Below are 26418 nucleotides of genomic sequence, written 5' to 3' on the forward strand. Positions count from 1 at the left end.
CCAAACCAGGGCTCTAACCCGTGTTCCCTGTATTTGCAGGCGGATTCTTAACCACTGCGCCACCAGGTTCTTATTAGTTATCAATTTTATACATATTAGTGTATATATGTCAATCCAAATCTCCCAGTTCATCCCACCCCCTCTGCACTCAGTAAGTTTGTTATGTAGTTGAAAGATACTAAATTCACACAAACACTATGACATAAAAGCCAGTAAGTACAATCAGTGGCATTACCCCAAAATTCCCAATTTAAAATAATAAACTTTCAGAATTTCTTAGGGATGAAGAAAAAGGAAATGGAAAATAAACTATAGTCATAAGTAATCCAAAAGAGAAACTATAGTTTTATATTCCCAATCTTAATGTCACTGAAAAAATACACGTTTAATATATTATTTCAAAGAAAATGTTGCAAAAAGCAAAACTCTTCCTACTTACAACACACTTAATTACCTTTACTTGGGACTGATTTTTTCACTGAGGCTACATGATCTTCAGAGATTGTAAGACGCCTCAAAACATCAGCCAAAGCTGCCTTTAGCACAGTGATTTCATCTTCTTGTTGTTGAACTCGTAACTCAAGGGCTGAGAGGCGATCTTGAACATCAGAAGTACTTGCAGCAGAAATACTATCATCTATAAAGAAAAGAAAATATGGAATATTTTTAAAGTAAACTTCTTAAGAAAGAACCTAATGACATATAAGAAAAACTATACCAGTTAAGTCTTTTAAAAGATGAGAAAAATTGAAAAATAAATTGTTTTTGCACAGATTAATTTCTGTAAAGATTTTCATAGCTACTTGAACTAATTTAAAATAGTAAAAGTTAATACAGCTGACATGTAATTAAAATTATGAAAATTTTCCCACAGTCAAATTTTCCATATATTATACCATCACCGTAATACTTTTTTCACCAAAATGTTCCCTAAATATATCACTCTGTAGACATTTGGAAACTTGCAAGACTGTAAACTATTCAAAGCATCCTTCTTACTTATTATATCATTATCATAATTATTTATGAAAATAAGGAGTACAAATCACTTCAATTTTGCTTTATGTATCAGATTCAGCATCAATGATCAGAAAGCATTCTTTACTTCTATCTTTATTATTATACTCCGAATCTCCCCCCCCAAATATGGCTACATAATTAGTAAAAGACTTGTTGCTGCTCCTTCTCTCTCCCCAATGCTTCAACCTCTCTTAAAAAAAAAAAAAAAAAGGTGGTTTCTATACAGCACATAGCTAATATCTGCCTTAGGTATGTAACAAGAACAACGACAAAATAAAGTTCGGCTGTAACATAGCAATTACAAACTACTTCCAAAGCTATGTAACTTGAGAGTATACTACTTTGTTAGATCAATCTGAATACAAATGTTTATAAAAGATCAATTGCTATTGGCTAATTCACTATAAGCAGGAAAATTCAGGGGGGAAATTAGGTTCTCACAGAAGAATGGTTTGACCTGAGTGAGATATACTGGGTCAGTCATTCACACACTAAGCCATAGTGTGCCATTTTTCTCATATTGAGATAATGTGCCAGACATCTTAAGCAGACAATTTAACTCAAAGTTTGAGTTAAAAACAACAACAACAGGGCTTCCCTGGTGGCGCAGTGGTTGAGAGTCCGCCTGCCGATGCAGGGGACACGGGTTCGTGCCCCGGTCTGGGAGGATCCCACATGCCGCGGAGCGGCTGGGCCTGTGAGCCATGGCCGCTGAGCCTGCGCATCCGGAGCCTGTGCTCCGCAACGGGAGAGGCCACAACAGTGAGAGGCCCGCATACCGCAAAAAAAAAAACAACAGCAAAACCCTCAGCATTTTAAAACCAAAGTTATCACCCTTTATTATGGAGCAGTAAACATATTCATATTTAAGACCTTATATGCCTACAGACAGCTCAGGCATACATATGTACTCTCTTCTGTCTTCAGAGGTATTTCAATGACAATATTTGGAGAAGTACTGGAATGGAAGGAAAAGTTGGGTTTTATCTTCAATTTAGACTTCAAATTCTAGTACCATAGTTAATCAGTTGTGTAATCTTAGGAAAGTTATTTTACCTCTTTGAACCTCAGTTTCTTTGTCTTTAAATATTGTTATGAGGAAGGTACCCAGGACATGTCCGACATTGAATAAATGTTTAACACACAACTTCAAAGTACAAAAAGTATCATTTGAGAGCTTTGGGCCCATGTATTACATAAAAGGTGGATATGTCAAACTTTGAGATGCTTAAGAAAAGGACTAATAAGAACAATTCAGCTTCTTGTTTTAGAAGTTTTTATATTTGAGGTCTTTTTCATTTCCAGAGTGTTCTAACTGAATTCTAGCTAATCCATACTCTGTGTGTTACACTATGGTTACTATTATATTTGTCTGCCCAGAATACTTTCCTGTTTTCCTTCTTCTGGTAGGAGAACACCAGCTGTTTTGTGGAACTCCACCAGTTTTTGAGGTTCCATTAGGGATGTCAATCTAGGATGCCTCATTCTCCTCTCTACCACCCTGCACTATTAATAGGCTGAAGCGAAGGAAGTGACCTTTTTAGTTGGTAAAAATAGGACTATTGATAACTTCATATGGTTCAACCTAATACTAGCATAAAATGGTTGTGAGATATGGGTTAGGCCAAATGGAGTCCTCCCAAATTTCAGAGAGAGAGAGAGAGAGAGAGAGGTGTAGCCCATCCTTCTTGGTTTATCAACTATAAGGACACACAGACCTAGGGCTGTCAGTGATAAAGAGTCTTGTCTGCCCTGAGTTCCAGTTCTAGTCTCTGAAGCCCTGGACCTTCAATTCTGAGAGCTACTCTAATATTTCTTTTAACTAATTATGTAACCTAATAAACTCTCTTTTTACAAGCCATCACTTGTAAGCCAAAGGTCCTGATTAAGTCAGTAAATTATACAGATATGCCTTTCTAAATTGTTCTTAATTTATGAAAGATGGGTTATATATCTAAATTATAATCACAGGTAAAATATTTATGTGATTTTTATAAACACATGATCTCCTTAATTCTTTTGAGAAGGCAGCAAAGGCTAGTGGAAAGATTATCAGACTATAATGCCAAGGGTATAGTCCTGGGTTTTAGTACCAGCATGGTAACTAGCTTTTACTTTTGGTAAGTCACTTAACTTTTACAGACTTTGATTTTTTGAAAAATGACTAAAGTTTTTATTTTGTAAAACGTGGGACAGTCACATAAAAGGTGGTTCAGCTTGTAAAAATCCTACCACAACCTGCTAGATACTGTGATAAGATACAAGGACAATTTTTCAAAGGCCATAACAAGCAAAAAGTTAACTATTAACAACGTCCTGCATTTATATAGTACCTTTCCTGTTTATTACCTCATCCCTCTCCTCGGTCTATCTGTATTTTGTATTTGAGGAAACAGCTTGAGAAGTTAAATAGCTTGCCCAAGGTCACCAAACTAGTCTTGATATCTGAAACTCAAACAGAGGACTCCTGACTCACAGTTTAAGTGCCCTTTACTCTATTTCATGCTGTATCTTAACAATAATCACAGGAGGACCGAATAAATACATTCTTTCACAAAGCCAGACAGGGTTTAAACTATGAAGTGATATAATCAGATTTCTGTTTTAAAAAGGTTATTTTGGTTTCTGTGAGAGAATGGATTGGAACAGAATAAGAGTAAATGTAAGGAGAGCAGGCAGGAGGGTAATGCAGTAACCCGTGTGAAAGGTGAAGGTGGCCTAGGCTAGGAGTAACGTGTTCATGTGTCTCGATTTGTCCAGGACAAACATGTCTGCTATCTCAGTAAAAATATTACAACGTTCCTTCTTTCTCTCTAAATTTTCCCAGTTTGAATGATCAATTACAGGGTCGCTCAAGCTAAGGCAACAGCAACAACAGAGATGCAAAGTGGCATAGTAGTTGATTATAGCCCTGAAACCCTGTAACATCTTCCTAATATCTTGGCCCTTCACCTTTTCAGAGGCAAGTAGAACTGTGCGTAAATTCTGGTGTTACACTGCCTGAATAAATCTGTTTGCTACTTACCAGCTCTGTGACAGGTTTCCTCATGTAATTTTTTCATGCTAATTAGTACTCATCTCAGGTTTGAGATTATTAGGTGAAATAATGCACAGCACTGTCATACAGTAAGTTACTATTTTGTATAGTGGTGTTCTTTACTACACTGTTTATTATTGCTACAAAACTGGAAATGACCTAAAGTCCCTGGATGGAGTTAATAAGCTATATGTTCTCACCACAGAAAGCCATGCAATTAAAAACAATAAGTATATAAACCAGAAGTTTGAAAGATCTATAAGACGACTCAAGTGGAGTAAATAAGCAAATTGGGGAACAACATGTACTAAATAATTTATTGAAACACACACACTGAAACATACTTCTAAAAAATAAACAAAAAACGTCATATTTATATATGTATATAATGTACACATAGAAAAAAGTCTAGAAGCATACACATCAAACTGGTAATTGGGTTACTTTTAACTCGGAGAGTGAGATTAGAAGGATAAGGGTAAAGGGAAATTTTTGCTTTTTAGTGTATTTCTATATTATTTGAATTTCACAAAAATGTATCATATGTTATTTTTCATATGTTATTTAAACTTATATTTAAGCTAATATACAGTGCTTCTGAAGCTTAATTTCTTAAAGCAAGTTTCCTTCAGACACAGTATTCCAATTTCATAAAGGAACATATCAGAGCATAAGGCAATTAACTTAAATTTGCATTCATTGATTATAAAAGCTAGAACAGAGACTATCTTAAAGATCAACAGCCCCTACTGCCATTTTATAGATAAGTAAACTAAGACTGAAATTAGGTGAGTTACTCCTGGGCACACAGCAAACTGGAGTTAGAGCTCCTTCCTCAGATGACTCGATAGAACCCATCGCTCTTGCTCTTTCCATTTTCAAAACTTTGTTATGTTTTTCTCTCCCAATCTCTAATGTACCACATGCGCATTCACAATAAACTTTTTAAGAATACATATGTTCAGTAAATATATCTATTTTCTGGGGGCTTAATTCCACTCCCCCTTCTTGATGCAAGTACATTGATTCCTTTTCCTTATACTGTGGTAGTCTCTTATTTCCTTGCTCCTTCTCAAAATAGTTTCTAGCCTTGAGGGTTAAAATATGAACTACAAATAAATTCCCAAGGGTTATTAAACTCATTAAGGGGGGGAAATAAAAAAGAAAGAAAGAAAGAGAGAAAAGAGAAAGAAGTCCATAAACTTCTTTTCCATCAGTCTAATCTATTTATTGGCATTAAGTAAGGTCTCTTTTATTAGAGATGCAAGCAAAAAAAAAAAAAAGTAACTAGTAAACTTTCATATCCAATATGACAGTTTTAAAACTACAACAGTAGTCACTCATGCTTTTACTACAGTGAATCATAGTTAATTTGTCTTCTAAACTGTCAAGAAATACATGTTACCTTTGCAGAGGTATTCTATTCTAAATATCTAAAAGTTGGCAACCCAGCCTCACGTCAGAACGAGGCATGCCTATACATTCTAGCATCTTTTGAGTATCAGTGGTTTTATGTAAATCTTTCTAAAATGGATCACTTATTTTCCTGTCTTCTTAACAAGGGCACATAATTATAACACAGCAACTTCTAGATGACTCAGTCTTCACTGAAAATATTACTTTGTGCTGCAAGCACTGTGATAAAATGACACCCTGGAGGCTATTATATTTCTAATTAAATAATTTAAAGTACATTTTCAAACTTATAATCTTTCTTCATACCTTTTCTGCTTCTTTCTTTGCAGTTAGTATTAACTATGACAGTCTATAGCAATACTCCTTTCTAATCTAATTTCCTACATTATGGGATATTGGATAACCAATACTTTTGAACTGTTTATAAGAAGAAAAAATAATCTCTGAAATCAGGACCTCTTCTATTAAAAAATTTATATTATGTATGTATATTATATGCAAATAGATTATATATATGATGTATACAATTTAAACACAGAGGAAAAAAATGGACACAGACTCAGGCCTAATATTTGTGTCACTGGAGTCCCAGAGGAAGAGGAGAAAAAGATTCTAGATGAAAAAAGTATGTGAAAAAATAATGGCGGAACTTCCCAAGTTAAATTAAAATTTACAAATTCATTAAAATTCAGTATATTGAAGTCCCTATCTCCACCACACATGAAAATCAAATCCAAGCAGATTAAAGAATTAAGGGCAAAATTATAAAACCTTTAGAAAAATAATAGAGAATATTTTCATATCCTGCAAGTAGAGAGGAGGTTCCTAAACAAGATACAAAAAGCACTATCCATAAAAGTAAATATTGAAACTACATTAGAATTCAGAATACATGTCCACTAAAAGACACAGTAAAGAGAAAAAGCAATTCACAAACGAGGAATAGTTCTTACACTTACAAGTGATAAAGGATTAGGATCCTGAATACAGAATTCCTACAAATCAATCAGAAAGACAATCCTACAGAAAAACTGGCAAAAGCCTTGACTAAACACCTCATGGAAAAGAAAACATAAATGGCCAATGAACATATGAAATGAGGCTCAAGCACCTCATTAATAATCTTGAAAAGGAAAATTAAATTAAAAACCATATGAAACACTATTTTATCCTCACCAAACAGGCAAAAAATTTTAAGCATGACAATATCAGGTATTCCCTAGGATACAGAGTAATGTGAATTCTCATATATTACTGGTAGGCGGTAAACGGTTTCAAGACTTTGAGATTAAAAAACAAAAACAAAAGTAACACCAACTTTGGCATCATCTGGTAAAACTGAAGATGCACACATTCTATGACCCAGCAATTCCCCTCCTGGGTGTATAGACCCTGACCTACAGCAGGGTTGGCAATCTCTTTCTGTGAGGGCCAGACAGTAAATATTTTAGGCTCTACAGACCACATCATCTCTGTAGCAACTACTCAAATCTGCCTTTGTAACACAAAAACAGCTATAAGTACGTAAATGACTGTGTGGTTATGTTCCAATAAAACTTTTTTTTATAAAACAGGTGGCCTGGAGGGGCTTTCCTGGTGGCGCAGTGGTTGAGAGTCCGCCTGCCGATGCAGGGGACACGGGTTCGTGCCCAGGTCCGGGAAGATCCCACATGCCGCTGAGCGGCTAGGCCCGTGAGCCATGGCCGCTGAGCCTGCGCGTCCGGAGCCTGTGCTCCACAATGGGAGAGGTCACAACAGTGAGAGGCCCGCGTACCGCAAAAACAAACAAACAAACAAACAAAAACAGGTGGCCTGCCAGGCATAGTTTCCCAACCTCTGCTCTTGCATACATACACCAACAGAAATGTTCAATAATGTTCACAACAGCAAAGTTCACAATAGAAACAAACTGGAAACAACCTAAATGTCCATTAACTATAAAATGTGTAAATAAATTGTGATATAAACATTCCACAGAATACTACAAAGTGGTAAAAATAAACTATGGCTACATGAAACATCATGTATAAATCTCAGGAATATAATAATGAGTGTAAAAAGCAAGTCGGACTTTACATAAAGTTCAAAAAATACGAAAGTAAATAATATATTGCTTAGAACAAAACCACAGAGCAAGGGAATGACATATACAAAATTTATGACAATAGTTACTTCTAATGGTGTAGGGCAGGGGATAGTACAGGGAGGCCTCCACAGGTAATGGAACATCTATGTCATAAAGACAATTAAAACATATATTGTATTATACTTTTTTGAGGTGGAAGTTAGTGATTTTTCTCTTCTGAGAGAGGATGAGGAACGTGGATGACTAGACTATATAATTACTCACTTTTTTTTTTTTAAGAACAATGAAACCATTTTTGCAAATTAAATCCCAAAACAGATAAAACAGATAGAGTTGTACTTCCAAAGAACCCTGAGGTTCTGTGTCATAAAAACAACTAAACCAGGTGGTTTTTATGACTGCTTTGAGGGCTAATGGAATGACCGTAAGATTAGCTGTTACCTATGAATCTTTGGGGAAAAAAAAAGTCCATCTCAAAAAGGTATATGATATGAGATATAATACCATCCAAAGAACAAATATTAAAAAAAAAATTAGAAACAGTCTCTGATCTCCCCTTCCTAAAGCACTTATGTTAAGACACTGGGCAGGCCTTAATGGGTAGAATGGTAGAGGCGAGGATTAGAAGAGCTAATATGGGTGAAGAACCATGAGAAACCAGTAACAACACCATGCATTGTTTACAGTTAAAAAAAGTGAAGGCACTAACCTAAAGGACTATCTATGGGGAACTGATTAAATAAATAGTTGTATTACTGTATACTACGGAGCTCTTAAAAAGGATGGGATATATTTAAAATCGTAAATAAGAAAGTTTACTAGGAGTAACAACATACTATAAAGAAAAAAACTGCAGGCAACATTTATAGTGTAGTTGTATCTGTGTAGAACTGTATATCCACAGGCATACATACACCTACAGATGTATAGAGAGACTGGAGGTATGTCTCTGGCAAGTGGGATTTCAGAGGATTTTGCTTACTTATACTTTTACTTTAGATGAATTTTCTGCAAAAAAAGCAAAATTCTTTGTAAATAAAACTTAAACTATTGGGGCTTCCCTGGTGGTGCAGTGGTTAAGAATCTGCCTGTCAATACAGGGGACACGGGTTCGAGCCCTGGTCCAGGAAGATCCTACATGCCGCAGAGCAACTAAGCCCATGCACCACAACTACGGAGCCTGCGCTCTAGAGCCCATGAGCCACAACTACTGAGTCTGCACGCCTAGAGCCCATGCTCTGCAACAAGAAAAGCCACCTAATGAGAAGCCCGCACACCGCAAGGAAGAGTAGCCCCCGCTTGCCGCAAATAGAGAAAAGCCTGCACGCAGCAACAAAGACCCAAGGCAGCCAAAAATATAAATAAATAACCAAAAAAAAAAACCTTAAACTATTTTCTCAGTAAAGAAAAGCAAAGCTAATCCAGGCTGTGATGTAAACCTACTTAGTAACGCACCCAAATTTTCAATACAAGTTTGGTTAACATGTAGATTTTTATGCATAGTGAATGAAAACATTTCTGTAAAAGTATACATCTCATAATGTTTGAAAGAAATATTCTCAAGCTAATAAGAGACACAAAAATCAAAACAATACACCCTAAGGAAAATCGGGCCTTTAAACATCATTTCTTCAAAAGAACAAAACAAAATCACAACTGATCTGTCACATTAGTAAATTCCAATCAGAAAGCATTTAGCAACTTAAACGGTTTTTTCTTTGTTTTAAAATGGAATTAGTTATCTTCAAATATTGTCTCATCAAGACAAATATTTAAGTATTATATCAAAAAGTTATGCATTATGTATTCTAGAACAGCTAAAATTTACTTTTGGAAATAAACCATAAGAAAATATATTCATAAAAACAGCTCATAAAAAGATATATTTATGCAGGAATTAATGTTTCCTATTTAACTTAATATTCTACTTCTAAAAGTCAAATTTTTCTCTCAAAGAAGTTTTAATTAAATAAGGCATTTTAACTGTTAAAGCTTGGATATTTTATTTCTCTAATAAGTGACAATATTAATTACCTCCACCTAGCAATATTATATGAAAATAAGACTATCTAATTTGTCTTCAACTGAATAACACAAACAATGTTGACTTATATTTTCTACTTTTAAAAACTTAAGTTTGTTTTTCCTTGTAAGATATTCTTACTAAAAATTCCCCTGCTGGCATAAATTATATAAGAAATTGTGTTAAATAAAATATAAAACCACTTTTGCTACAGCACTCCGGACATGAAGGCTAGTCCCAGGGAAGGACTTTACTTTGTTCTATCGCTAGGATTCATTCACAATTAAGACTTTTTTCAAAGTCTCACTTAAAACAAAATTAAAAACAGATAATTAGATATTTCTGCTTTTGATGTTTTTTGGTTAGACTTCACAGAAGCAGAAGTCAAGCTTAATTACACAATTCTGATTTCTTATTATTTGAGAGGTGCTTTTATTTTTTTACTATTTTCCACTAAAAACTGTTTTAATTTTTTTCCTCACAAATAATATAATGACTGTCTTTTGGGGGGCGGGGCGCAGGGAAAGAACAAGTTGAACAAAGCCCATTCTGCCCTTACAACAGGATATATTTGCTTATAAAGGGGGTACAGTCTTAAGTACTTTATAAAAGTAGGTAGGCAAATATTTATGCCACTATTGACACATACATTTAAAGGAAGGAGGAGGGGAGGCACGGAAGAGACCTAGATGCATTCCCACATCCTCAGATTTCTTTTGTCACGAGTAGTAAAGTTTGTGACACAAGTCTGAATCCCCAGGAAAGGAAAGATACGTTACCAGTGCAGAAGCTCCTAAATGTAGAGGAAGCACACACTGAAGCGAGACCAGGCAAGCGGTCTTCCATTCTTGCCACCTACGTTACAAGCAGTATAAACCAGTTCTGTCTACGTTTCCTGCTGCCTTCCCAGATAGTTCCAGAGCAAATCCCAGCTCCCTAAATCTCACGACATACTTTACATTCTGAGGAAATCCTCCCGATCCAGATGGCCTACCACCAAGCACTTCTATGTTGGCACAAATAAAAACTTCTTAAGATAGTTCTCCGGCCCCTTTGCTCTCTGATCTAAAGAAAAGTTTTCTACTTATTTATAAAGAGAGACAAAGAAGCTGAAGGAGAGAGAGGAAACAGAGCACGCAGGCAAAAGGAGGGTAAAGATACAGAAAAAAAAAACTTGGGCTGCTTTGGGGAGTGGCTAAATTCCAGGCACAGGCAGAAACACATTTTTAATGCACCACATGAATATTCACTACAATTATTTGGTTGTCCTCAGGCACTACTTTTCTGATCTTCTTTCAATTGGTTAAGAGTAAGGTACAACTGCTTCAAATGCAAAACCCAGTTTTTGCCTTCTGAAACTAAAACATATTAAATAGTTTCTATAAATAACAGAGTTAAAGCCCCCCAAATGAGTATTTTTCTCTACTAGGAAATTAAATAAACAATGTGTGTGCAAAGTGGCAAGTCACATTTCCTTTTTCCTTTTGCTTTTGTTTAAAATAAAATGAAATCCACATGAACTGTAAAGAAACTAAAAGAATGATCACTTTTCATTAATTTTTAAAACCTAAGTGTAACATGGCTGATTTATTACAACCATTTCACTAGAATAAGATGATGAATACAATTAACAATGAGAATAGTCCCTTTTCTTAATTCACTAATTTTCCAAATTATTTTAAAATAATACAACTGTATTAGTAGTAACCTATAATGATTTACATCTGGTCAGATATTCTGATATCAAACCACATATGCTTACAATAATGTAAAAGAATAAGGGAACTGAAATTATAAATATCTTTAGTCTCTCTTATAAAACCATGTAAAAGCAGGTGAAAGTTAATGAATGAAACGTGTATTTATTCTTTTGATAACTACTTCTAAAGCTAATTAAAGAACAAATTCATGGAGATAAGTGTCAAAACAAAGCTACTGACAGATCATCTCTTCAGTTTGTTGCTTTTAAGCTTTATATTTATAATTAAGAAAAGCAAATTTAAACCAAACCAAAGTAAAACAGAAACAACTGGACTACTATAAACACACACACCCACACACACAATACTGCGAAATGGATAAAACCTAAACCAAACTGAACATTAAGAGCTATGCTACAAAGATTGAGATGAGGATAAACTAAAAGCAAAGCTGATAAAAGACAGAGGAATGAAGCAAAATGACCTAGATTAATATTTACAGAAGAAAGTGGGAACCATCAAGAGTGTTTCCTAAAGTGAGACTTGGGAAAGTTCTTCTCTATAGATTAATACCTGGTACAGATTCATCAAAATACAGGAGCTACTTGGAAGATTAATAGGAATTAAATAGGCTGGGGTGTGTGTAATGTGTCTGAAACAAATAGGGGATACCAAGTAGGATGAATAAAAGCAGACAGAATGGGAAATATAATGATACAAAGGAAATGTAATGCCAGGCACAGACTAGGACAGAGTTCAAATTCTTGCTATTGATTGGTGAGAAGCTCTGAAGCAGATTGTACTTTATTGTTTCTCTTCAGTCAACAGACAAATGTAAGCTATAGTTTTATAATTTAGGTCTCAACTACTCTTCTTTACAACAAATGCAGCCCAATTAAATGACTGCTCACAGACTCCTAAGGTTAGAGAAGGACTGTCAAGAAGTTCTGCAACCTAGTGCTTTGTAATTAGTACATAACAAAAAGGCTCCCCTTATACATACACTACAGTACATGGGCTTCTTTTTACCACCTCCCATTTGTAAACTGCTACTAATTTGTAGATTATATACCTTGGGCATTCCTTTCTTCTCAAATCAAAATTTGATGTCAGGCCAGAAAGTATGTGGTTCCTAATCTCAGCTTAGTTTTTCTTTGCTCAAGAATCATCTTCTCTCTTTACTATTACAGTCAATCTTTCCAAAGCACTTACTCATACATTCAAGTATTTGAGTACTATGATGTACAGAATCTCTTCGAGATGCTGAGGTGAATTAAAAGGAATTTTACCTACTAGAAATTAGAAATTAAAGGACGCACTTAAGAGATGCTACTCAAGATGCAGGATTGATGGAATATGGTCACTGACTGGATGAGGGGATGAAAAGTAGGGGAGGGTCTCCTTGTTCTATTTGGAATAGTGAGCAAATGGTTAGATAACATTCACTGAGCTAGGAATAAAGGAAAAGAAACAAGGTTAGGGGGAATGAGGAAGTAGAATGATGAGCACTTTTGGACCTGCTGTGTTTGAGGTCACTGCAACAAAGTATAACTAGGTCTTGGGCTTAAGACAAAGGCCTAAACTAGAGACGTACTTTTGAAAACTGTACTGGGATATAATTGATAGCTAGAGTCACTAGAATTGACTGGGAGTGAGAAGAGAATAGGGCCAAGGTTATTTTTAGGGCAGCCAGAAGGAAAGGAACGTGCAAATAACACAGAATAAAAACTGTCAGAAAGGTAATAATAGATTCAGGAAAAGAATAATAATTTCAAAGACTGAAAGGACATCAAAAGACAAGGACTGAAAATGGTCCACTGGATTTGGCAATTATTAGGAGACCTTTACCAGAGAAGCTTCAGTGGAGTGATGGGGAAAGAAGCATGACTGCAATGTACTGAATTGTGACTTGGAGGTAAAGAAGTCTTTTTAAGGAATCTGGTTGAAGATGGAAAGGGGGAAAATGGAATGAGGTGGGGAATGAGCTGTGCAAGGTTGTTGAAGGGGCTTTTGTTCAACATTTACAGGGTTTGGGGAAGGAACCGATGAGAAAGTGAGCTGTACTAACACAAGAGGGCATGCAGCAAAGCTCTTGTGTTAGAGACGATGTGAAGGACTAGAGTAAAAAACACAGACCAAAGGACGAGCCTTAAGAAGGGACAGCCAACATTGTCCTCAATGGTGAAAAACTGAAACCATTTCCACTAAGATCAGGAACAAGACAAGGTTGCCCACTCTCACCACTATTATTCAACATAGTTTTGGAAGTTTTAGCCACAGCAATCAAAGAACAAGAAATAAAAGGAATCCAAATCGGAAAAGAAGAAGTAAAGCTGTCACCGCAGATGACATGATACTGTACACAGAGAATCCTAAAGATGCTACCAGAAAACTACTAGAGCTAATGAATTTAGTAAAGTAGCAGGATACAAAATTCATTTAGTCAATGAATTTAGAAAAGTAGCAGGATACAAAATTAATGCACAGAAATCTCTTGCATTCCTATACACCAATGATGAAAAATCTGAAAGAAAAATCAAGAAAACACTCCCATTTACCATTGCAACAAAAAGAATAAAATATCTAGGAATAAACCTACCTAAGGAGACAAAAGACCTGTATGCAGAAAATTATAAGACACTGATGAAAGAAAGTAAAGATGACCAAATAGATGGAGAGATATACCATGTTCTTGGATGGGAAGAATCAACATTGTGAAAATGACTAAGCTACCCAAAGCAATCTACAGATTCAATGAAATCCCTATCAAACTACCACTGGCATTTTTCACAGAACTAGAACAAAAAATTTCACAATTTGTATGGAAACACAAAAGACCCCAAATAGCCAAAGCAATCTTGAGAAAGAAAAACGGAGCTGGAGGAATTAGGCTCCCTGACTTCAGACTATACTACAAAGCTACAGTAATCAAGACAGTATGGTAATGGCACAAAAACAGAAATATAGATCACTGGAACAGGATAGAAAGCCCAGAGATAAACCCACGCACATATGGTCACCTTATCTTTGATAAAGGAGGCAAGAATATAGAGTGGAGAAAAGACAGCTTCTTCAATAATTGGTGCTGGGAAAACTGGACAGCTACATGTAAAAGAATGAAATTAGAACACTCTCTAACACCACACACAAAAATAAACTCAAGATGGATTAAAACTTAAATGTAAGGCCAGAAACTATCAAACTCTTAGAGGAAAACATAGGCAGAACACTCTATGACATAAATCACAGCAAGATCCTTTTTTTGACCCACCTCCTAAAGAAATGGAAATAAAAACAAAAATAAACAAATGGGACCTAATGAAACTTCAAAGCTTTTGCACAGCAAAGGAAACCATAAACAAGATGAAAAGACAACCCTCAGAATGGGAGAAAATATTTGCAAATGAAGCAACTGACAAAGGATTAATCTCCAAAATTTATAAGCAGCTCATGCAGATCAATAACAAAACAACAAAAACCCAATCCAAAAATGGGTAGAAGAACTAAATAGATATTTCTCCAAAGAAGATATACAGATCACCAGCAAACACATGAAAGGATGCTCAACATCATTAATTATTAGAGAAATGCACATCAAAACTACGATGAGGTATCACCTCACACCGGTCAGAATGGCCATCATCAAAAAATCTACAAACAATAAATGCTGGAGAGAGTGTGGAGAAAAGGGAACCCTCTTGCACTGTTGGTGGGAATGTAAATTAATACAGCCACTATGGAGAACAGTATGGAGGTTCCTTAAAAAACTAAAAATAGAACTACCATAGGACCCAGCAATCCCATTACTGGGCATATACCCTGAGAAAACCATAATTCAAAAAGAGTCATGTACCAAAACGTTCATTGCAGCTCTATTTACAATAGCCAGGACATGGAAGCATCCTAAGTGTCCATCAACAGATGAATGGATAAAGAAGATGTGGCACATATATACAATGGAATATTACTCAGCCATAAAAAGAAATGAAATTGAGTTATTTGTAGTGAGGTGGATGGACCTAGAGTCTGTCATACAGAGTGAAGTAAGTCAGAAAGAGAAAAATACCATATGCTAACACACATATATGGAATAAAAATTTTAAAAAATTCAGAAGGACCTAGGGCCAAGACGGGAATAAAGACACAGAGAATGGACTTGAGGATACGTGGAGGGGCAAGGGTAAGCTGGGACAAAGTGAGAAAGTGGCATGGACAAATATACACTACGAAATGTAAAATAGATAGCTAGTGGGAAGCAGCCACATAGCACAGGGAGATCAGCTCGGTGCTTTGTGACCACGTAGAGGGGTGGGATAGGGAAGGTGGGAGGGAGGGAGATGCAAGGAGGAAGAGATATGGGGACATAAGTATAACTGATTCACTTTGTTATAAAGCGGAAACTAACACACCATTGTAAAACAATTATACCCTAATAAAGATGTTTAAAAAAATGCAAAAAAAAAAAAAGAAAAAAGAAGGGACACTGTTTTATTTAAGAATGAAGGGGAGAAGATGAGAGCAGGCCCACATATTTGTTCTATTTTTTTTTTTTTTTTTGCGGTACGCGGGCCTCTCACTGTTGTGGCCTCTCCCGTTGCGGAGCACAGGCTCCGGACGCGCAGGCTCAGCGGCCATGGCTCATGGGCCTAGCCGCTCCGCGGCATGGGGGAATCTTCCCGGACCGGGGCACGAACCCGTGTTCCCTGCATCGGCAGGCGGACTCTCAACCACTGCGCCACCAGGGAAGCCCCACATATTTGTTTTTATACCTAAATTTTTTTATCTTGTGAAGCAGGAGACAAGGTCACCTGCTAAGCCGAGCTGGTTAAAGCTTAAGCTGAGTGGCTAAGTGTGGAATTGTTTATACCATCTGACTCATCACAATGCAGGATATTATAATCATCTTTTTAACAAAGTTACATTTTAAATCGCTAATTAGATTGTAAAGTCCTCTAGAGAAGAAGCTATTTCTTTTTTGTTTTCCTCTGCACCTGGAAGTACCACATGTAGCAGTAACTCTTCAAATAGTGGTTGATTTATCGTGGCTGTACTTTAGAACCAGCGGCAAAGACAGGATAAAACAAAGGATGAGATAGAAACCCCTATTACCGTAGTGACATGCAGAAGACGGAGGATGCTTTAGAAGAACAAAACCCCCCACATGAGAAGTTTCATTGAACTGGGAGGAGGATCTAGAAGAAACAATTTCAGCCAATGACTACATGATAGAAAAGATAGGTATCTCTCTCCTATTTTCTTCACTACCTTAAATACTTCTTCCTTTTTCAGCTTCTTTTCCTGAATATCCCCCTTTCCTCTTTTGTAACTGGACTTTGAGACCATCTACCTACCTACCTACCTACCTATCTCGCTGCCTTTCCTCCCCCTCCTCCTCCTCTCTCTGCCACAACATGCCTAAAGTGAAGTACATTTTTGTTACTGCTGTCACAGTTTTAGAGATTTAGCCTTATCAAAAGGTTGGATATTTTTGCACTACTGTGCCTCAACCCAGACTTATTTATTTCACCACTAGATGTTTCTTTTTCTTATTTTCATAAGTAAATGAGCTCAAATGCTTATATTTCTCTTTAAAAAAAATCCACTTTATTCCCCTCCTTAACTCCTCTCACAAACTCATAGCTTTCTCCAGGTATTTAGTCCTAAATTTACTCACATTTTCTCTCTCTCGAGCGCACGCACACGCGCACACACACACACACACACACACACACACACACACTCCTGGTAAATCACTGGCCTTGGTAGAAAATATAGCATGTCTTGCTTTTAAGAAAACTATTCTACCATATTAATTTTTGTTAAAAAAACTGTTCCTGGAACACAAAGTTCATGTGTAACTGAAAACTTATTTAATTTGCATACACTGGTTAAGAATATAATGCTGGGTTTAGATTCTATGAATTCAAAAACTGGCCTTGCCATTTACTAAATGTATAACCCTGGGGGCTTCCCAGGTGGCACAGTGGTTAAGAATCCACCTGCCAATGCAGGGGACATGGGTTCGAGCCCTGATCCGGGAATATCCCACATGCTGCGAAGCAACTAGGCCTGTGCGCCACAACTACTGAGCCTGAGCTCTAGAGCCTGCGAGCCACAACTACTGGAGCCCACGTGCCACAACTACTGAAGCCTGCATGCCTAGAGCCCGTGCTCCGCAACGAGAAGCCACTGCAATGAGAAGCCCATGCACCACAACGAAGAGTAGCCCCTGTTCGCCACAACTAGAGAAAGCCTGTGTGCAGCAATGAAGACCCAACACAGCCAAAAATAAATAAATAAAAAATAATAATAATAATTAAAAAAATAAATGTATAACCCTGGGCAAATTTTTAAACTTCTCCATGCCCCAGTTTCTTCATCTTTAAAATGAGGCTAAGAGCACCTAACATATAAAATTATAGAAAATTTAATAGATAAATCACCAAAGTGCATTTAAAAAAAATGAAAGTAAGAACTAAAATAATTATTAAGATTCTAAAATAAAGGCCTGGTAAACCCACACCTAGATTGCCTTAATTCTTAATGATTAGTAAGATTTGTGTGGTCAGGTACCCAAATAGGTCAAAGATTTCCTGAAACAGTCTCAAACATCAGCAGAAAGAGATGTTACATTATTTTACTAATTATTTATTCACTAAATTCCATTTCATCATCAGGAAGTTAAAAAGACTAAATTGGAATTAGCAGAAAAGATTAAATACAACACAAAAATGTGTTATTTATTTGATAATCACTTTTAACATTCAGTGAATTTGTAATTATATGCCATTCATTGTTAAGAGTTTGAATAAGATGGTCTCCAAACCTAAGAGGCATGGATGAGTGGGGGAGAGAGAAACTGTAAACAAATAAATACAATAGAGTATAATACAACAGTTGTCCTGATAAATATAAACAGAAAATAGTGGGACCCGAAAAAGGAAGTTAGCCAAAATTTTTAATGGTGGAGAAGGTCTGGTCTCTGGAACAAGTTATTTTTCTGTTAAAAGAAAAATACCAATGAGAATTTTTTAAAAAGCAATGCAACTGGAGAGCTTACTATGTAAGCCTATTAAACATAAGGCAAAAATGTTAACTTCTAAATAATAAGATTACAGACATAACCCAAATGATATGATTATTAGTACTGAATATCAAATATTAAATGATAAACTCTGAGTACATGATACTTTTACCTACTTAAAAAAAAATAAAAATTAAAAAAGAGGAGGAGGAGGAGGAAGGGAGAGGAAGAGACCCAGAGGAAACATATCAATTAACAACCACCAGTTGTATCTACAAAACTCATCAATTTCATTCCTAAAACTATGTAATTGAAGGGCATATGTATTGCAGTTTGTCACACAAAATTGAATTCTTTGACCATGAGCACGTTTAGGGTTTTTCTTTGTTGGGGAGAGGTAGTCAAAGGAATAGCCTTAACAGGCCCATATCAATTTTGAAAGCAGGTAGGATGTAATTCTTTAAAACTGAAAAGGAGAAGGGACACTATTTTACATAGTATATAAAACTAAAAGTGGAAAAAGACAGGATTAAACAAGTACAGTACAAGGCCCAAGAAAATCCTGCTTTCTGAGGGGATTCCCTTTGCTGAACCTCAGAGAAATTGTGTGGGATCCTGCTACTGCAATCGAAACTGTATTTTTATACAACTGCCATCCATCACAGGCCTGAGAATTATCTGCAGTATGTGCATCTTTACTCAGAATTTAAGTGTATCTGGAAGATCTAACAGAGATTAACTCTTCTTTAAAAGACTTTCAGACCAAGCCCAAACTGACAAGAACTCTCCTTCTAATCCACTTGCAAATAAATGTACCTAGGGCACTCAAACAATGGGAGACCCAATACACTATTAGATAACCATAAAGGTACAGTTTACACATGGCGGTGCAAATCATTAGCACTCATTTGTCACTTAATTTAGGTAGCATTATTTCTTTAAAAATAAAACAGGGGCTTCCCTGCTGGTGCAGTGGTTGGGAAGCCGCCTGCCAATGCAGGGGACACGGGTTCGAGCCCTGGTCCGGGAAGATCCCACATGCTGCAGAGCAACTAAGCCTGTGCGTCACAACTACTGAGCCTGTGCTCTCGAGCACGTGAGCCACAACTACTGAGCCCTCGTGCCACAACTACTGAAGCCTGCCTGCTTAGAGCCCGTGCTCCGCAACAAGAGAAGCCACCGCAATGAGAAGCCCGCGCACCACAACGAAGAGTAGCCCCCGCTCGCCGCAACTAGAGAAAGTCTGCGCACAGCAACAAGGACCCAACACAGCCAAAAATAAATAAATTAAAAATAATTAAAATAATAAAACAAATTTTTATATTTCCACAAAATATTTATTCATTCTACATTTTACTGAGTGACTAATTTGTCAGGCACCATATTAAACCCAAGGACACAAATTCAAATTCAGTTCTTCCCACTTCAAAAAGTAAAAAATTTAAAGGCAAAAATTTTAAACAGACATTATAATGCATATAAGAAATATGTAAATATTGCCTATAGATCAACAAGAAAAGACAACCTAAGAGAAAAAATGTGACAAAGATATGAATAGGCAAACTTCTGTTTGTAGGGAAGATAGATCAACCTCACTGCTAATTAGGGACATACAAATTAAAATCACAAGCTACTACTTCATATCCATTAAATAAACAAAAACTGTAAATTCTGGCCACACCAAATGTTGGCATCAGAACTTTTATACATTTTGAAGGAAAGTGTACATTAATAAACTACTTGGGAGCAAGATTTACTGAATTTGAAGGTACACTTACTCTACAAGCCAGCAACCCCACTCTCACAAATAGGCCATGGCCTTGAATAGACATTTCTCCAAAGAAGATATATAAATTGCCAATAAGTACATGAAAGAATGTGGAGAAATTAAAACTCTGTGCACTTCTGGTGGGAATGTAAAATCATGTAACTGCTGTTCAAAACACCCCAGCAGTTCCTCAAAAAGTTAAACATAGATCCAGCAATTCCACTTCTAGGGATATATACCCAAAAGAACTGAAAGCAGGGACTCAAACAGATACGTGTGCACCAATGTTCATACCAGATTATTCACAATAGCCAAAAGGTGAAACCACCCAAATGACTACCCACAGATGAATAAACAAAATGTGGTATATACATACAATGGAATATTATTTGACCTTAAAAAGGAATAAAATTGACACGAGCTACAACATGGCTTGTAATTATTATGCTAAATAAAATAAGTCGGACACAAAAAGACAAATACTGTATGATTACATTTAAGTGAGGTATCTACAAGAGGCAAATTCATAGAGACAGAAAGTAGAACAGAGGTTACCAGGGCTGGGAAAAGAGGGGAATGTTGAAATATTATTCAATGAGTATGAAGTTTCTGTTTAGAATGACAAAAAATGTTATGAAAATGGACAGTGGTGATGGTTACACAACACTGTGAATTATATACCTAAAAATGGCTAAAATAGTAAATTTTATGTTATGTATATTTTATCACAATAATAAAAAAAAAATCACACCACAGAAAAATATTACACCACACACAAAACAATCACAGTGTGGTATCACTTCACACCCACCAGGACGGGTGCAGTCAAAATGACAATTAGTGTTGGTGAGGCTGTGGAGAAGCTGAACCCTCGCACACTGCTGTGCGGAATGTAAATGGTGCAACCACTTTGGAAAACAGTCTGGCAGCTCCTCAGAAAGTTAAACATAGAGTTACCATATGACCCAGCAATTCCCTCCTAGATATATACCCAAGAAAAACAAAAAGGTATGTCCACACGAAAACTTGCACATGAATGTTCATAGCAGCATTACTCGTAAGAGCCAAAAAGTAAAAATAACCCAAATGTCCACTGAATGATGAATGGATATTCACTCATGTGGTATAACCATACAATGGAATCTTATTTATTTTCAGCCATGAAAAGGAATGAAATACTGATAAATGCTGTAACACAGATGAATCCTGAAAACATGCTAAGTTAAAGAAGACAGTCACATATTGTATGATTCCATTTATATAAAACGTCCAGAACAGGCAAATGTGTAACAGAAAGTAGACTCGTGGTTGCCTATAGATTATAGGAGATGGGGGAAATGGGGAGTGATGGCTGAAAAACAAAGAATTTCTTCCTGTGGTGATGGAAATGGTCTAAAATTGATTGTAATGAAGGTTGTACAACCCTGGGAATATACTAAAAACCACAGTGTTGTATAGTTGAAATGTGTGGTATATGAATTATAGTGCAAAAAAGCTATTACCAAACCAACAACAAACCCTTCGTTCAATAAGCAACAAAAACTTTCATTTCATAATTTAAATTGTGAATTCCCTTAGAAGGTGTAAGTAGAGTTGACATTTTCCCAAAAGTATAAATGACTGGCAGAAGAGCACACTGGGGCATTACTGAGTATGCAAAAAGGGTACAGGAATCACCTAAATAAGGGTACAAATGAGGGGAAAAAGAGAAGCTGGAGTTGTAAGCACTTCAATTTTTTCATAATGTAGCTTACAGCCAGCATTGCTTAGAAGACTATTATCTCTATTTACTAAATTGTCCAAAGATTAACAAAAATTTAATGGCCTCTGTAAACAAAGATGTTACTCACTGTATCTAGATGTGTTTTAGTGAGGATGTTTTTCATATACTGAGAGAGATCTGGGCTAAGTAGGTCAAAACCTCTCAAATGGTACTCTTGTAATAGGGACAGACTTCTTGTAAGCAAGGAGAGGAAAGATGACTGGCTAGAGTAAAAATTGTAATTTGTGGCTGCTGACATTTAAGATCTCTTCAAAAACAGAAAGAAAAATGAAATGTTGAGATGATGAAACTTCAGCTCCTTTAAAGCATGTCTTTATAAGTGTAAATGGCTTAGCTTCTTTAGTCAGCAGGAGATTGAAAACTAAAATAATTTTTACTGATCTTAGGGGCAATTTTTTTTTTAAATGACAACAAATAGTAGCCAGAGTGTTAGGACACAGGCAGTTGTACTGGTGCACTTGTGAACTGCTATGAATTTTTTGAAAAGTAATCTAGTAACAGCTACTTAAATTAAATAATCAGAATTACACATACATACTCTGATGCAACAATGTATATAGTATGTATAAACAGACCTAAAGGTCTACCTAAATGAGATCAGGTGAATGAAATATGGTATCTAAATATGGAATACTGTGCACCATATATCAGTGTAGTATGGACAGCTATCGATCAGCAGTGGATAAGCAGAAAAAGTTAGTTACCAATAAGTATAATATAATGCATATCCATTGCACACACACTGTATTTTATGCCCTGCTTTTGAAAAAAACAAATGACAAAACCTGTTTATGTATTACAGGGGTCAGCTAACTTTTTCTGTAAAGGACCAGAAGGTAAATACTTTAGGCTTTGAAGGTCAAAGATCTCTATTCCAATCACTGCACTCTGCTGTTGCAGAACAAAAGCAGCCATAGACAGTATCTCTACAAATGAAATATGTTCCAATAAAACTGTATTTATGAACATTGAAATTAGAATATCATGTAACTTTCATGTGTCATGAAATATTATTCTTTTGATTTTTTCAACCATTTAAAAATACAAAAAATATTCCTGGCTCACAATGATGTACATACAAAAATAACAGATTTGGTGCAAGAGCCATAGTTTGTCAATCCCCGATGCAGAAGAATACAAACTAAACTGTTAGCAAGAGTTATCTTGTGCAAAGTCTGACTTGTTAAAATGAGCAAGTATATATTTATAATTTTAAAATATATAAAATAATTTAAAAAGTATCTCTCTTCTCAAATGACAGTAATCAGTTTTATTGACAAAGTAATTTTTATTAATAAGACTAAGAAATGTCTTCTCCATAATCAAAGTAGGTGGCATATTAATTTTATGACTCTATTACTCCATGGCTACAGAGAGAGAAGAATAAGGAGAAAATAAAGAAGGTAACTTTAAATTTTTTTTTAGTCCCAAATTAGAGAATTTGGCATTTCATGGTACTTCTTGCTTCAGAGAATAAAACCTTTGCTTATTTATAGTGAGGGTTCTCAAGCTGGTAGAAATGATAAAGTTCTACAACGAAGAACAGAAACATAGCATCTGAGGAAAAATATGAGACTACTCAACCAGAGTTCTATGAGAGGATAAATATGCTCACATTTTCAGAAAAACCTTCCTAGGCTTCCCACAATAGAGCATATTTTTAAAAAATCACCAACATGTAGTATTCAAAGGATTTGATATTGTGAATAAGGAACTGACTGAGAGACAGAAAAAAAGTTATTTTCCGGGGCTTCCCTGGTGGTGCAGTGGTTGGGAGTACACCTGCCGATGCAGGGTGCGTGGGTTCGTGCCCCGGTCCGGGAGGATCCCACATGCCGTGGAGCGGCTGGGCCTGTGGACCATGGCTGCTGGGCCTGCACGTCCGGAGCCTGTGCTAACAATATCTAGTGCTGGTGAAGATGTGGAACAACAGGAACTCTTGGAACTGCTGGTAGGACTATGTACTGGTATAACCACTATGGAAACTATTCGGCATGATCAACTAAAGTGGAATAAAAACATTTCCCACGACCCAACAATTCCAGTTCTATGATTATACCCAACAGAAATGTGTACACATGTGTACCAAGAAATATATACAGGAATCAGAGCAGCATTATTCATAATAGACACTGGAAACAAACTAAATATCCATCAATATTAGAATCGACAAATAAACTGTGGCATATCCATATAACCATGATACTGAATGAACTACAGCTACATAGAACACCACAAATGAATCTCACAAACATAATATTGAGCAAAGGAAACCAGACATGAAAGAATATACGCTTTGGGGCTTTGCTGGTGGCGCAGTGGCTGAGAATCTGCCTGCCAATGCAGGGGACACGGGTTCGAGCCCTGGTCGGGGAAGACCCCACATGCGGCGGAGCAACTAAGCCCATGCGCCACAGCTACTGAGCCTGTGAGCCACAACTACTGGAGTCCATGTGCCACAACTACTGAAGCCCGTGAGCCTAGAACCCGTGCTCCGCAACAAGAGAAGCCACCGCAATGAGAAGCCTGTGCCACGCAACGAAAGAGTAGCCCCCGCTCGCCGCAACTGGAGAAAGCCTGCGCACAGCAACAAAGACCCAACGTAGCCAAAAATAAAATAAAATTAAAAAGTATATATATATGCTTTATGATTCCACTTATATTAAAGTGCAAAACTATACCATATTGTCAGAAATCAAGACAGAAGTTATTATTAGAGATGTGAGAGGGGGTAGTAATTGGTAGAAGCATAAGAAGGGGGGTGGGTCTTTTGGGGTTTTGGATATATTCTCTTTAGTGACCTGGATTATGATTACATATGTTATACAGCAATAAAAAGGTTTTTAAATATTGAGCTCACACCCCCAATATACGTATATTTTTATACAAGTACTACCGTGGTAATATGTTATGAACTCTACAAAACATATATAAAAAATAAAAACGTGAAAATTATGGAATAAAGATAAAATAATGATATCTTAAATGTCTTGCTAGTATTAATAGCTTCATACTTTCATTAGATTGTTTCTGTGTGTTTGCTGGAAAACAGCATACTTACTTCTTCCAAATGAAGCAAATATTTTAATCTTGTGGTTGCAATTTTTTTTTTTACTACTTTCACACACTTCAATACATTGCTTTATTCTCCCAATAGGACTTAATCCCCAAGATGCATATAATATTTAAATTTTATGCAGACCTGGAGCAGTGAATAATATTAAGACATGACAAACTACTTTTTGGTTTTTCAATCATTAGTTAACATTTTAAGGCACAATACATACACTTAGGGTTCAAACAAGTCTTCTCAATAATACTGACTTTGGCAAGATTTATCAGACCTGATTAGATCACTGGCGTTAAAACTGTAATGTGGCTGACAAAGAGCTTGAACTAAGACTAGAAGGATCAGCTGTGCCATTTTCTTATTATTCTCCTGTGCTTGACTTACATATCTTAAACCTATGGTTTCTTCGAAGAAATCTTTTAAAGTCACTTATCTATTTTGTGAGATTTAGATAATATGACAAGTAAATGCACTTAATAAAGTACAGGTAAATAGCAATATACTGCAATACATGGACAGTATATGAAAGACAGCTCCACCGTCAATCCCTGTGCAGTGCGGATCTTCCACTCCTGCTTATGTGATAGAGGATTATCTGACAGACTGAATGAGGAAGCATGTTAATTGTTCTATTCAATATTGCTAAGGCATAATTTCTTTATTTTAGGTTTAAAAGGTAAATTTAAAAATTCTAATATTTTTTCCTGTACCACCAAGAAACCATCTTACACCTCACTCTTAAAGCCACTGTCTCGGAGGACAGCAGGAGAGTGGCCAGATCAAAATCACAATTTAAGTAGCTCATCCCCCCGGCAGCTAAATGGAGGATGAAAGGCAAAGGATAGGTTTGAGAGAGATGAGACTAGTCAACAGATAAGAGGCTGCTAGAACCATGCAGGTTAGAGGTAACAGTCATCTAAATAAGGCAGTGGCAACCTAAATAAAGGGGCAGATTACTGTCAGCGGTGGAGTTAATGGGTGGCTTTACCCTCCCCCTTCCCTTTACCTCTATTACTAGCCTCTCTATCAAAGTTACCCAAAGAGTAACTTTCTTCAACTGACAAAGTATGTATTTGATATGGACAATTGGTATTTTTAAATTCACAGATGTTATGTATGCATTATATATAAATAAGATCATTTTTGGAGAACTTCGCTGCTTTGAATGATCTATAACGTACAGTATGAGTGAAAATAATGCACTTATTATTAAAAAGTAGCTTAAAAACAAATCACACACACTCACAAATTGACACTCCTAGCCCCTTCTTAACACAGAAATTTCAAAGAAGCTACTACTCATGGCTGCAAAAGGGTTTCAAATGCTCCTGCACCAAAACAAACCACCAAACATATTAACAAACTTAACTTTTTAAAGCTTAAGTTAAACACAATCTGTCATTTTTTAATTTGTGAAAAGAAAATGAAAAATCAATGTAAAAACTAAAGCAATCTAAAGATGTGCAGAACTTGGAAATTTATAAGGTAGTC

General features: G+C 36.2%; 2 protein-coding genes across 11 annotated transcripts in view; one reads left to right on the top strand and one right to left on the bottom strand.

Annotated features, from left to right (window-relative positions):
* The window catches only part of LOC149747767 (uncharacterized), a 135708-nt gene that overhangs the window by 100801 nt on the left and 8489 nt on the right, over window positions 1-26418 (top strand). The window contains exon 4 of the mRNA XM_089923239.1: window positions 1-26418. This exon is cut by the window's left edge and continues 46786 nt beyond it; it is cut by the window's right edge and continues 8489 nt beyond it. The gene's annotated coding sequence lies outside the window, so the exon portion shown is untranslated.
* Window positions 1-26418, bottom strand: part of EML4 (EMAP like 4) — a 155182-nt gene that overhangs the window by 84408 nt on the left and 44356 nt on the right. For 8 of the 10 annotated variants that reach the window (XM_089923231.1, XM_089923233.1, XM_089923226.1 and 5 more), the window contains exon 2: window positions 455-637. In XM_089923231.1, the coding sequence (XP_089779357.1) occupies window positions 455-637 (183 nt within the window). Of the gene's footprint in view, window positions 1-454; window positions 638-10361; window positions 10444-26418 lie in introns of those variants that run through there. The other 2 variants (XM_089923229.1, XM_089923228.1) reach the window with 1 other exon arrangement.

The sequence above is a fragment of the Delphinapterus leucas genome, chromosome 13 (assembly GCF_059928025.1).
Source record: "Delphinapterus leucas isolate spDelLeu-1000000601 "Yukka" chromosome 13, BTC_Dleu_Yukka2, whole genome shotgun sequence".
Lineage (NCBI taxonomy): Eukaryota > Metazoa > Chordata > Mammalia > Artiodactyla > Monodontidae > Delphinapterus > Delphinapterus leucas.